The sequence below is a fragment of the Budorcas taxicolor genome, chromosome 11 (genome assembly GCF_023091745.1).
Source record: "Budorcas taxicolor isolate Tak-1 chromosome 11, Takin1.1, whole genome shotgun sequence".
Taxonomy (NCBI): Eukaryota; Metazoa; Chordata; class Mammalia; order Artiodactyla; family Bovidae; genus Budorcas; species Budorcas taxicolor.
This window is the reverse complement of record NC_068920.1, coordinates 62624216-62637962: the sequence shown is the minus strand read 5'-3', so window position 1 is coordinate 62637962 and position 13747 is coordinate 62624216. Positions and strand designations below refer to the sequence as shown.

The window sequence follows — 13747 nt, the reverse complement described above, 5'->3', positions numbered from 1 at the left end:
CGCCAGGAACGGCAGGGGGCGGTGGGGGGAGCCGGAGAGCAGGGACGGGGCCCACCCCGCCTCTCACCTCGGGACAGGAAGCGCTGGGTGGCCAAGAGCAGCTGAGGCGAGATTTTCACTTTACAGTCGTCGTCAGACACCTTGAACAAGGAGAACTCCTCTTTCTGCCTGAGAGGGGCGTTCAGAGACACAGGCTTCTTCTTCACTATGGTGTCTCCTGGGGTGGGGTGAAGAGGGCCTGCTGAGGCGCCAGGAGCCCTCCACCAACACGACCGGACTGAGGGGTTTGCTGCCGCTCCCGCCTCCAAGGCCTTGGGGCTCCTGGGGGAACGGCGTCAGGACCCCAGGCCCTGTCCTGGGCACCGCTGCTTTGCCGGAACCTGCCTTGCCACCCCCACCAGGCAATGATCCAGTACCCGCGTCAGGGGGGCAGTGGCCTGCGTTCCAGGGACGGCCTGAGAAGTAGCAGAAAGGCCTGCTCCCCTCCTTGGAGCTGGGAACATATGATGCAGACTAACAGCAAAAAGCTTACATAGAACAGCAGCCCCCTCCAGGAAGCATGAGTATGAGCACCACTCATGCCAAACAGCCGCTCATCTGCAGACCCCATGCCTATGGCTGTCTGAGGAGCCGAACCAAGACGTCGCATTTGGGGAATAGGCACCCGGGCAAAGAGATTCACGTGCAAACTCACAGGGGCGGGCAGCTAGCTTTCTGGGGCCCCTGTGAGTCCCCACCAAGCACAGGCTGTGCTCGTCCTGCAGACTGCAGCCACCTGAGAGGCAGGCCCTCCTAAGACACAACCACAGGCCCCAAGATCATCTGGTTGGGGAAGAACCTCTCAGCAGTAAAGCAGGGGGTTCTTTGAGAACTTCTACAATGTACAACAGGACAAGAGGCCAAGGAAGAGGAAGACTGGGCAGCGCCCATTCAGGCCAGAGCCTAGTCCAGTGCCGGGACTGCAAAGCCACCAAAGGGACGGTCCAGCCACAGGTGAGCCCCATCTCCAGTGAGAGGCAATTCCAGCCCCCGCAGGGGTAAGGACACGGGCCTGGGGACGTGACAGCTCTGCCCCGAGATCCAGCCCCACTTCGAACAACATGGGCACCTCCAGCCTCTGATATACACGTCTCCGTAAACTCGAGACCAGATGAGCTGGAAGCACACAGGAGCCCGGACTCACGGTAGTCTTCAGACTCGTCCAGGATCTCGGACTTGATGACCTCCTCGATGACGTCCTCCAGGGTGACCAGCCCCAGCACCTCGTAGAAGGGGTCACCTTCGCCCTCGTTGTTCACCTTCTGCACGATGGCCAGGTGGGACTTCCCTGTAGGGAGAGAACGCTCATGTTACAGCTTGCTGGAGGCCTCTTGTTTTCCCTCGTCTCGACCGACAAGCCCACCACAAAGATGGAAGCTGATTTGTGTTCCCACGATGCGCCGTGCATCAGGAGAGATCATTCCTAGCTTCTCACTACCTAAGACTCTCCACGTGCCCGTGAGGATTAAATCTCAGACCCCACGTCCACCTGCCCAAGGCCCCCCCAGGCAGCGGCGGAGCTGGAGCCACTCCAGGTCTGCGTTGACTCCACGCCGCAAACATGGTTTAGACAAGGAGGCGTCTGGACCAGAACAGACACGGTAAAGGGCAGCTGGACCGAGGACAAGGCCCTGACGCCAGAGACGCCGGCTCCCCAGGGACCATCGGGACGCAGGAGCCAACGGGGCCACATCGGAAGTCTCCAAGGGAAGCATTCCCAGTTCTGAATGCTGCCCTCTGTTTTCACCAAAGTCAGGCAGGGGGATGAAGACAGTGGCAACCTGGGCAGTTAGAGCCCAAACTGTGTGGGAGGAAGAGCATGAGGCTGTGATTCTTGTCCTTCCTCCTCAGGCCAGCCAGCTGCTTGTTTAAAGAGAAAACGTAAGCTTGAGAGAAGCCTAGCCTCAGAGTGCTGGGGACTGTTGCGGAAACCTCAAGAATTTACTCTGCTTCAGCTAAGTGCTTTCCTCTCTAAAACTTTGTTATTGTTGTTGCTTAGTCACTAAGTGGTGTCCAAGTCTTTGTGACCCCATGGACTGTAGCCCGCCAGGGTCCTCTGTCCATGGCAAGAATACTGGAGTGGGGTGCCATTTTCTTCTCCAGGGGATCTTCCCGACCCAGGGACTGAACCCACAACTGCTACACTGGCAGGTGGATTTTTTTTTTTTTTTTTTTTTTTACCACTGAGACACCAGGGAAGCTATAAACCTTTATGCCTGTCCAAAAGAAACAGAACGCAAGGCAAAGTTTTTGAGTAGCGGTGTTAAAAAAAAATAAAGAGAAATGAAATTAATAATATATTATGATGAACTCAGTACAGTCAAAATATCACAAAATGCAATCAACATAAACATATGAAGAGATATTTTGCCTTTGGGGGGCACTAGATCTTGGAAATCTGCTACGCGTTTGGTGCTCACTGCACACCCCAACCTCAATTAGGACTGTTGGTGACCTTTCAAGAACTTAGCAGCCACATGTGGGTAGTGACTACTGGCCCAGGCTATGCAGATCTGGGCTACAGAACTGGGAGCAAACTCATCTCAACCATGCCTTTTGTCACTAGTGAAGAAAGCGCAGGGTGGAAGCTGGCCTGGACTTGCACACAAAGGTGTGCTTGCTTCAAGAATCTTCTGGCAAAGCAGAAAGCGAAGTTCACGTCTGTGTGTGAATCCTACTTTACATGCCCTGGGTTCAGTGCCAGTGCAGGGGACTGGGTTCAGAAGCACATTCTTTGGAAGCATCATGCTCTGCCTCATTCTTTCAGCACCTATGCTCCAGGCTCCTCCCCAGCCCATTCCCCTGCCCCCAGTAATCAGATATAGGGAAGACCTCTGCTCCAAAGCTGGATGGAATGAAACCGTCCAGAGTCAAGCAAAAGCTATTACTACTAGGCCACTAACCAGATGGTCAAGAAAGGCATAAGGGACTTCCCTAATGGCACAGTGGTGAAGAAATCCACCTGCCAGTGCAGGGCCCAAGGGTTCAATCCCTGATCCAGGAGTACCCCACACGCTGCAGGGCAAATAAGCCTGTGCGCAACTACTGAGCCTGCAGGCCTTGAGCCCGTGCTCCACTAAGAGAAGCCACCGCAGCGGGAAGCCCGAGCACCACGACGAAGACCAAGCGCAACCACAACTGAATAAATAATTTTTAAAAACACATCAAGTAAAAAAAAAAAAACAACTTCAAACCACTATACATATATAAAACCAACACAATGAACTCAACTAATATTTTTTAAAAAAGGAATGAGGCTGTAAAATAAAAAGATCACATTTACTGTATTTCATCAAATCCAAGACACCATCAATCACGAGACTAGAGAGATGCTGAAATGCAAAAAGACCGTGCATCTGAGCACGGACGAGATGCAGTACAGGCCTACATGGCTTCAATGTGCTCCACAGACACTGCGCTTCTTGCAGATGGAAGGTTTGTGGCATCCCTTCACTGAGCAAGTCTGCTGGCACCATCTGTCCAACAGCATCTATCCAGTGTCTGTGTCACACCTGGGTCATTTCTGCTGATTTTCAAGCCTTTTCACTGTAATAACAATATCTAACAAGATATAATAATATCTGTTATGGCGATCTGTGATGTTCTACTGTAACTTTTTTTTTGGGGGGGTGGCACCACCAACTGCTTCTCCATCTTTGGATGCAAAGGATATAACCAATCTGATTTCGGTGTTGACCATCTGGTGATGTCCACGTGTAGAGTCTTCTCTTGTGTTGTTGGAAGAGGGTGTTTGCTATGACCAGTACGTTCTCTTGGCAGAACTCTGTAAGTCTTTGCGCTGCTTCATTCTGTACACCAAGTCCAAATTTGCCTGTTACTCCAGGTGTTTCTTGACTTCCTACTTTTGTATTCCAGTCCCCTATAATGAAAAGGACGTCTTTTTTGGGTGTTAGTTCTAGAAGGTCTTGTAGATCTTCATAGAACTGTTCAACTTCAACTTCTTCAGCATTGCTGGTCGGGGCACAGACTTGGATTACCATGATGTTGAATGGTTTGCCTTGGAAATGAACAGAGATCATTCTGTTGTTTCTGAGATTGCATCCAAGCACTGCATTTCAGACTCTTTTGTTGACCATGATGGCTACTCCATTTCTTCTAAGGCATTCTTGCCCACAGAAGTAGATATAATGGTCATCTGAGTTAAATTCACCCTTTCTAGTCCAACTTAGTTTGCTGATTCCTAGAATGTTGACGTTCACTCTTGCCATCTCTTTTTTGACCACTTCCAATTTGCCTTGATTCATGGACCTGACATTCCAGGTTCCTATGCAATATTGCTCTTTACAGCACTGAACCTTGCTTCTCTCACCAGTCCCATCCACAACTGGGTGTTGTTTTTGCTTTGGCTCCATCCCTTCATTCTTTCTCCAATTATTTCTCCACTGATCTCCAGTAGCATATTGGGCACCTACTGACCTGGGGAGTTCATCTTTCAGTGTCCTATCTTTTTGCCTTTTCATACTGTTCATGGGATTTTCGAGGTAAGAATACTGAAACTGTTTACCATTTCCTTCTTCAGTGGACCACATTCTGTCAGACCTCTTCACCATGACCCGTCCGTTTTGGGTGGCCCTACACAGCATGGCTTAGTTTCATCAAAAAGCGAGAGAGTTCCAAAAAAACATCTATTTCTGCTTTATTGACTATGCCAAAGCCTTTGACTGTGTGGATCACAATAAACTGTGGAAAATTCTTCAAGAGAGGAGAATACCAGACCACCTGACCTGCCTCTTGAGAAACCTATATGCAGGTCAGGAAGCAACAATTAGAACTAGACATGGAACAACAGACTGGTTCCAAATAGGAAAAAGAGTACGTCAAGGCTATATATTGTTACCCTACTTATTTAACTTCTATGCAGAGTACATCATGAGAAACGCTGGGCTGGAAGAAGCACAAGCTGGAATCAAGACTGCCGGGAGAAATATCAATCACCTCAGATATGCAGATGACACCACGCTTATGGCAGAAAGTGAAGAACTAAAGAGCATCTCGATGAAAGTGAAAGAGGAGAGCGAAAAAGTTGGCTTAAAACTCAACATTCAGAAAACTAAGATTATGGCATCCGGTCCCAACACTTCATGGCAAATAGATGGGGAAACAGGAAACAGTGGCTGACTTTATTTTTCTGGGCTGCGGATGGTGACTGCAGCCATGAAATTAAAAGATGCTTACTCCTTGGAAGGAAAGTTATGACCAACCTAGACAACATATTAAAAAGCAGAGACGTTACCTTGCCAACAAAGGTCTGTCTAGCCAAGGCTATGGTTTTTCCAGTAGTCATGTATGGATGTGAGAGTTGGACTATGAAGGAAGCTGAGCGCCAAAGAATTGATGCTTTTGAACTGTGGTGTTGGAGAAGCCTCTTGAGAGTCCCTTGGACTACAAGGAGATCCAACCAGTCCATCATAAAGGAGATCAGTCCTGGGTGTTCATTGGAGGGACTGATGTTGAAGCTGAAACTCCAATACTTTGGCCACCTGATGTGAAGAGCTGCCTCATTTAAGACAGGCCGGAAGTTAGGCCTCATGAGTCAAACAGCCAAGTCATGAGAGCAAAGAATCAGTTCTTCAAGGAAATTAAAAGAGCTACTCCCTCAAAATAAACACAAACAAGCATATAAATAAATGCACTACTCAGAGGGCAAGAGGAGCAGGGGACGACAAGGATGAGATGGTTGGGTGGCATTACTGGCTCAATGGACATGAGTTTGAGCAAATTCCGGGAGATGGTGAAGAACAGGAAAGCCCGGCGTGTTGCAGTCCACAGGGCCACAAAGACTCAGACACGACTGAGCGACTGAACAACTCAATGAATACGTGAATGATAGGAAAACCAAATGGTCTTATTGCTGATATGGAGAAAGTCTGAGTGGTCTGGAGAGAAGATCAAACCAGCCACAATGTTCCCTTAAGCCAAAACCTAAGCCAAAGCAAGACCCAACCTGTTGTCAATTCTATCAAGGCTGGGACAGGCGACGAAGCTATAGACGAAAATTTTGAAGTTAGCAGAGATCAGTTCATGAGGTTTAAGGATTGGAAGAAGATACCATGGAGAACCTCACAGTCAGAGAGGAGAGGTCAAGACCTGGTTTCAAAGTGACCCTGCTGTCAGGGGCTAATGCAGTTAGCAGGTGACTTCAGGCCGAAACCAGTGCTCAATGACCAGCCCTAAAACCCTAGGGCCTGTGCAAACTACACTGAATCCACTTTGCCCGTGCTCTACAAGTGGAGTAATAAAGCCTGGACGACAACACAGCTCTTTACAACGTGGTTTACTGAATATTTTAAGCCCAGTTGAGACCTACTGCTCAAAAAGAGATTCTTTTCAAAGTAGTTCTGCTCACTGACAATGCATCTGGTCACCAAGGAGCTCTGATGGAGATGTCCCACAAGGTGAACGCTACTTTCATGCCCACTAACACATCATACTGTGGCCCACAGACCAAGGAGGAAGTCCAGCTTTCAAGTGTTATGATTTAACAACTACATTTCATAAGGCCATAGCTGTCATTGATAAGATTCCTCTAATGGACCTGGGCAAAGTCAACTGAAAAACTTCTGGAAAACACTCACCACTCAAGAAGCTATTAAGAACATTCATGATTCATGAGAAGAGGTCAAAATATCAACACTAACAGGAGTTTGGAAGATGATTCCAACCTTCACGGATGACTTTGAGGGGCTCATGACTTCACTAGAGGAAGTAACTGCAGATGTGGGACCAGCAAGAGAACTGGAATTAGAAGTGGAGCCTCAAGAGTGACTGAACTGCTGCCACCCTGTGGTAAAACATCCACAGATGAGGAGCTGCTTCTCCCGGATGAGAAAAGAAAGCAGTTTCCTGAGATGGATGCTATTCATGTTAAAGGTATTGCAAAGACTGTTGAAACGGCAAGAAGAGATTTCGAACATTCTATCTAGTTACCTGATAAGGGGTTGGCAGAGTTGAGGGGACACACTCCCAGTCTGGAAGAATGTCTACCGTGGGTAAAACACTACCAAACATTTCTGCCGCCTGCTACAAAGAAACTGCTGGTGAAAGGGAGAGTTCATCGATGCAGCAAACGTCACTATAGTCTTCTTTTAAGAAACGGTCACAATGGAGTATTACTCAGCCATAAAAAAGAATACATTTGAGTCGGTCCTAATGAGGTGGATGAACCTAGAGCCTGTTATACACAGTGAAGTCAAAATAAGAAAAACAAACATCATGTATTAATACATATATATGGGATTTAGAAAGATGGTTCTGATGAACCTTCTGCAGAGCTGCAATGGAGACACAAAGAGAAGGCACTTGTGGACACAGCGGGGGAAGGAGAGGGTGGGGCGAATTGAGAGAGTAACAAGGAAACACATGAATTACCATGTGTAAAACAGGTGCCCAGTGGAAACTTGCTGTGTGACACAGGGCGCTCAATCGGGTGCGCACCCTAGAGGCTGAGATGGGGCGGGCGGTGGGGGGAGGGGACATACGTAAACCTGTGGCTGATTCGTGTTGATGAGTAGCAGAAACCAACACAGTATTGTAAAGCAATTACCCTCCAATTAAAAAAAAAAAACAACTGCTGTGGCCATGCCAACTTTTAGCAGCCACCACCCATAATTATCAGCCAGCAGCCACTGACATGGAAGCAAGACCCTCCTCCATCAAGGTTTATAGCTCACTGAAGGCTCAGATGGTGTTAACATCTTTTAGCCATAAAATGTTTTTAAACTAAGATATATACATTGTTTTTTTCAGACCTAATGCCAGTTGCACACTTAACAGACTACAGCATAAACGTAGCTTTTATTGGCACTGAGAAACCAAACAGTTTGCAGGCCTCACTTTGCCATGGTGGTCCGGAGCCAGGGCGCGCGGGTACCGTGCGCTTGCCTGCTGTGTGTCAGCCACCAGGTGCTTTACTCACTGATCCACCTACCAAACCTCTGGCAACAAACTCTACGAGGCACATAATATTTTTTATTTGCATTTTACGGTTTACAGAGAAAACTGAGGCCAAGAGAGTCAGTGACCACCCCCCACAATCTGGCACCCAGACAGCTGGCTCTGGGTCCACTCTCCTAACGCCCTGCACAAGTGACTTTCACTGAAGAGAACAGACTGGACCTCAGGAGCCTCATTCCCTTCGGGTGACAGGCATGGCACCGAGGCATCGTCCTCAGCACAGGGCCCAGCTGGAGAGGTGCAAGCAGCCTTCCTCAGGGGGCTCCACCATCCTGGGACAACAATTAAAGGTGGAAAGGTCCACATTAAGTTGTCTCCCCTCTTCCCATGAGGAACGGGTGAGGGATGCCTGGGGAACTGCCCGCCCAATTCCTGCTGATAGACACCAAATGAAGAACTTGTAGGCATTTCCCAGCCCGTGATATTTGAGCTGGGAATGGCTGACACCAGTGGGCAGGCAGCATCGCTACGAGGGCCCCGGAGAGACAACCACAGAATATAAATCCATCAGGCCACATGAGGAAGGCTGAGCCTCAACACAGAATATTGGTCAACAGTCTTTTTGGATTTTGAGAACCAAAGCTCAGGTTCGAGATGGCCACCTGGGAGCAGAGAGGACCCCCTTCCTTCCAGGAAGCCAGTCCCTTTGGCAGTTTACCTGCAGAAATGACAAAGTCCTCCCATGCTGTCAAACTTCTATAAAAAAGGCTCAAGGTTCTCAGTGAGGAGATGATTCAATAATGAACAGAAGAAAGAAGATCCCTCAAACACTGGCTGTGTGACTTAACCTTAAGACAGAACGTTTGAGGGGTCCAGAAGGCAACCAGGAGAAAGAGCAGCTGGAGAGACTCAAGTTTCTCATCTGACTGGGTAAAATGCTCACAAGACACGGGGCTCTGCTGGCTGACTACAAACACTGATACATACCCCAAGACAGAGGCCTTGGGCTCTCCCTGCACACCTGCCACCACCACCAGGAAGCTGGGGAAGCGCTCACGCTCTCATTTTAGTTAGCAGGCTTGAGAACACTCACCAATGACACGGATGCTGCTGCTAAGTCGCTTCAGTCATGTCCGACTCTGTGCGACCCCATAGATGGCAGCCCACCAGGCTTCCCCGTCCCTGGGATTCTCCAGACAAGAACACTGGAGTGGGCTGCCATTTCCTTCTCCGACGCATGAAAGTGAAAAGTGAAAGTGAAGTTGCTCAGTCGTGTCCGACTGTTAGCGACCCCATGGACTGCAGCCTTCCAGGCTCCTCCATCCATGGGATTTTCCAGGCAAGAGTACTGGAGTGGGGTGCCACTGCCTTCTCCAACATGGATGCTAGAGGACCTAATTTCTAGAACATTCCTAAAACTGCAGTTGGAGTTGAAATTCCTGTCTTCTCACTTCAGTTTTCTTTTTAACTGTTTGAATGTATCCTATGAGAAAAGCACTGTGTGATCATCCCTCACAGATGTCTGAGCAGGTCTAACTGTTTTCAGAGTTGGGACAACCCTTTGGTTTCTGCTAAACAATGAACCAGAACTCAGTGACTCTGAAATGGACTCCGGAAAGCTCCCCTCTTTTAACTCCTCCTTTGGCTGAATGGCCTTGAGGTCGCGGAGGCTTGACAAGGAGAGCAGGCGTTCGTGGCCTTACCGAAGATGCGTGCTACTTACTACACCGTCTGCCGCTGACAGGAGCTGAAGACAGTGAGAGGAGGGGCAAGAATACACACAAGAGCGGCACAGAAGAAGGTCTCCATGACCCAGATAGCCACGATGTGCTCACTCACCTGGAGCCAGACACCCTGTGGTGCAGTCAAGTGGGCCTCAGGAAGCATCACTGTGAACAAAGCCAGTGGAGGTGATGGAATTCCAGTTATTTCAGAAGACGATGCTGTGAAAGTGCTGCACTCAGTATGCCAGCAAATTTGGAAAACTCAGCAGTGGCCACAGGACTGGAAAAGGTCAGTTTTCATTCCAATCCCAAAGAAACGCAATGCCAAAGAATGTTCAACCTGCCAAACAATTGGACACATCTCACACGCTAGCAAAGTGAGGCTCAAAATTCTCCAAGCCAGGCTTCAACAATATGTGAACCGTGAACTTCCAGATGTTCAAGCTAGATTCAGAAAAGGCAGAAGAACCAGAGATCAAATTGCCAGCATCCATTGGATCATTGAAAAAGCAAGAGAATTCCAGAAAAACATCTACTTCTGCTTTACTGACTACGCCAAAGCCTTTGACTGTGTAAAAAGTGAAGTCACTCAGTCATGTTCGACTCTTTCCGACCCCATGGACTGTAGCCTACCAGGCTCCTCCGTCTATGGGATTTTCCAGGCAAGAGTACTGGAGTGGCTTGCCATTTCCTTTTCCAGGAGTCTTCCCAACCCAGGGATTGAACCTGGGTCTCCCTTTGACTGTGTGGATCACCACAAACTGTGGAAAATTCTTAAAAGAGATGGGGCTATCAGACCACCTTACCTGCTTCCTGACAATCTGTATGAAGGTCAAGAAGCACGTTAGAACTGGACATGGAACAATGGACTGGTTCCAAATCGGGAAAGGAGTACATCAAGGCTGTATCATGTCACCCTGCTTGTTTAATTCCTATGCAGAGTACATCAGGCAAAATGCCGGGCTGGATGAAGCACAAGCTGGAATCAAGACTGCTGGGAGAAATATCAATAATCTCAGATACACAGCTGATACCACCCTTATGGCAGAAAGCAAAGAGGAACTAAAGAGCCTCTTGATGAACGTGAAAGAGGAGAGTGAAAAAGTTGGCTTGAAACTCAACATTCAGAAAACGAAGATCATGGCACTCGGCCCCATCACATGGCAAATAGATGAGGAAATAATGGAAACAGTGAGAGACTATTTTTTGGGGCTCCAAAATCACTGCAGATGGTGACTGCAGCCATGAAATTAAAAGATTCTTGCTCCTTGGCAGAAAAGCTATGATCAACCTAGACAGCATATTAAAAAGCAGAGACAAAAGCATTGCCAACAAAGGTCCGTCTACTCAAAGCTGTGGTTCTTCCAGTAGTCATGTATGGATGTGAGAGCTGGACTATAAAGAAAGCTGAGAGGGGCAGTCCTAAGATGCTGGAGGAATAGGATGGGGAGACCACTTTCTCCCCCACAAATTCATCGAAAGATCATTTGAACGCTGAGCAAATTCCACAAAACAACTTCTGAACGCTGGCAGAGGACACCAGGCACCCAGAAAGGCAGCCCATTGTCTTCAAAAGGAGGTAGGACAAAATATAAGAGATAAAAAGAGAGACAAAAGAGGTAGGGACAGAGACCCGTCCCGGGGAGGGAGTCGTAAAAGGGGAGATGTTTCCAAACACCAGGAAACCCTCTCACTCCCCAGATAACCACCCAGATCCTAGTTTTTTGAATGCTGGGTTTCAAGCCAACTTTTTCACTCTCCTCTTTCACGTTCATCAAGAGGCTCTTTAGTTCCTCTTCGCTTTCTGCCATAAGGGTGGTGTCAGCTGTGTATCTGAGATTATTGATATTTCTCCCAGCAGTCTTGATTCCAGCTTGTGCTTCATCCAGCCCGGCATTTTGCCTGATGTACTCTGCATAGGAATTAAACAAGCAGGGTGACATGATATAGCCTTGATGTACTGGGGAGTTTTGGAATCTCAGAGGGCAACATAACCGGGAGGAAAAATAAATGAATAAATCAAGCCCACAGATGACGTGCCTAATGGCAACTCCCAGCAGAGAAGTTGGCCAGACGCTGGCATCCACCACCAGCAAGTGGGGGCTGAACCAGGAAGCGTGTGCTGCAGTGCTCAGGATAAGGACTGGGCCTCCTGAATGCCACCCAAACTGTGGGGTAGCCAGAGAGAGAGAGAGAGAGAGAACTTTCCCGTGAAAAGCTCTAACCTAGGGCACTGCCAGGCCCGCTCACAGAACAAAGGACTGAGCGAATACCAGAGGAGAGCTAGCCGTCTGGGGACCGGCCCATCCCCCGCCAGAGGCAGGGAGGCAAGCGGGTGGCAGCCAGAGCCGGAAAAGGGCAATCTCGGCCCCAGAGGCAGCATCCTCTACCAAACTGCCGCAGGCTCCCAGTTGCTAGCCGAGTCTTCCTTCCTGGGATCCTGGACAGTGGACGTCCGCCAGGAGGGTCGCAGCCAGAGATCAGCTCCCCAGAGGAGACACACGGCACACCCAAGAAACCGAGCGGCTGGGACGGGGCGGCGGGGGGGCCGTAAGACGCCCCGCCCCACCTGGGGAGACTGTGCTCCTCAAGCACCTGGGCGCCTGGGCGGCTGGGACCTGGGAAGGGCACAAAATGCAGGCCCAACCGAGTCTGTGCCTTTGCGGAGTACCCGAGAACCTGAACCCGAGCGGCTCAGACCTGGGAACGTGCACGTAACCCAGGGCCCACCTTAGACAGTTCCCCTGCAGAGCAACCTGGAGCCTGAGCAGTAGAGACCGGGAAAGCACACACGCCGTGAGCGGGGGCAAACCCAGTGCGGCCCAGACACTGCGAGCACTCCCCACACACGCCAGTGATACTTGTTTGCAGGGTTCCTTCCTCCCCACAACACAACCGAACAAGTGAGCCTGAGTAAGTGACCACCTTCACCCCCTTGTGTCAGGGCAGAAATTAGACACTGAAGAGACGTGCAAACAAGAGAAGCCAAAATAAACAGAGGGAAGCTGCTCTGGAAGTGACAGGTGCCACAGATTAAAACCCTGTAGTTAGCACCGACTACACTGGAAGGGGCCTACAGACCTTGAGAAGTATAAGCTGGAACAAGGAACTATCTGAAACTGAACTGACCCCACACTGCCCACAACAGCTTAGAGAAATTTCAAGATATATTTTTACTATTATCTTTTTTGAAATTAAAAAAAACATTTAATCCTTTATTACTCCTTTAATTTTCATTTTTGTAACCTATTCAGTTCAGTTGCTCAGTCGTGTCCGACTCTTGGTGACCCCATGAATTGCAGCACGCCAGGCCTCCCTGTCCATCACCAACTCCCGGAGTTCACTCAGACTCACGTCCATCAAGTCAGTGATGCCATCCAGCCATCTCATCCTCTGTCGTCCCCTTCTTCTCCTGCCCCTAATCCTTCCCAGCATCAAAGTCTTTTCCAATGAGTCAACTGTTCGCATGAGGTGGCCAAAGTACTGGAGTTTCAGCTTTAGCATCGTTCCTTCCAAAGAAATCCCAGGGCTGATCTCCTTCAGAATGGACTGGTTGGATCTCCTCGCAGTCCAAGGGACTCTCAACAGTCTTCTCCAACACCACAGTTCAAAAGCATCAATTCTTCGGCGCTCAGCCTTCTTCATAGTCCAACTCTCACATCCACACATGACCACAGGAGAAACCATAGCCTTGACTAGACGGACCTTAGTCAGCAAAGTAATGTCTCTGCTTTTTAATATGCTATCTAGGTTGCTCATAACTTTTCTTCCAAGGAGTAACCTATTACCTTGCAAAAAAAAAAACACCTATTTTTAAAGCAAATTTTATATATATTTTTATAATTTTGTGATTTTGTTTTGTTTTTAATATTGTATTTTTGAGAATCTAACTTCTACTCTAGATTTTTAATCTTTGCTTTTTGGTATTTGTTATCAATTTTGTACCTTTAAGAATCCAATCTTCAGTACCCATTTTTACTTGGGAGCGAGATTACTGGCTTGACTGCCCTCTCCCCCTTATGACTCTCCTTTTTCTCACCAGGTCGCCTCTATCTCCTCTACCCAACTCT

At 48.6% G+C, this 13747-nt stretch overlaps 1 protein-coding gene across 1 annotated transcript in view; it reads right to left on the bottom strand.

Moving 5' to 3' along the window:
- CNNM3 (cyclin and CBS domain divalent metal cation transport mediator 3) overlaps positions 1–13747 on the bottom strand; it is a 32286-nt gene that overhangs the window by 7426 nt on the left and 11113 nt on the right. Inside the window, exons 2-3 of the mRNA XM_052648224.1 lie at positions 1184–1327; positions 68–217 (exon numbers count right to left, since the gene is read on the bottom strand). Of these exons, the coding sequence (XP_052504184.1) occupies positions 68–217; positions 1184–1327 (294 nt within the window). The remainder of the gene's footprint in view (positions 1–67; positions 218–1183; positions 1328–13747) is intronic.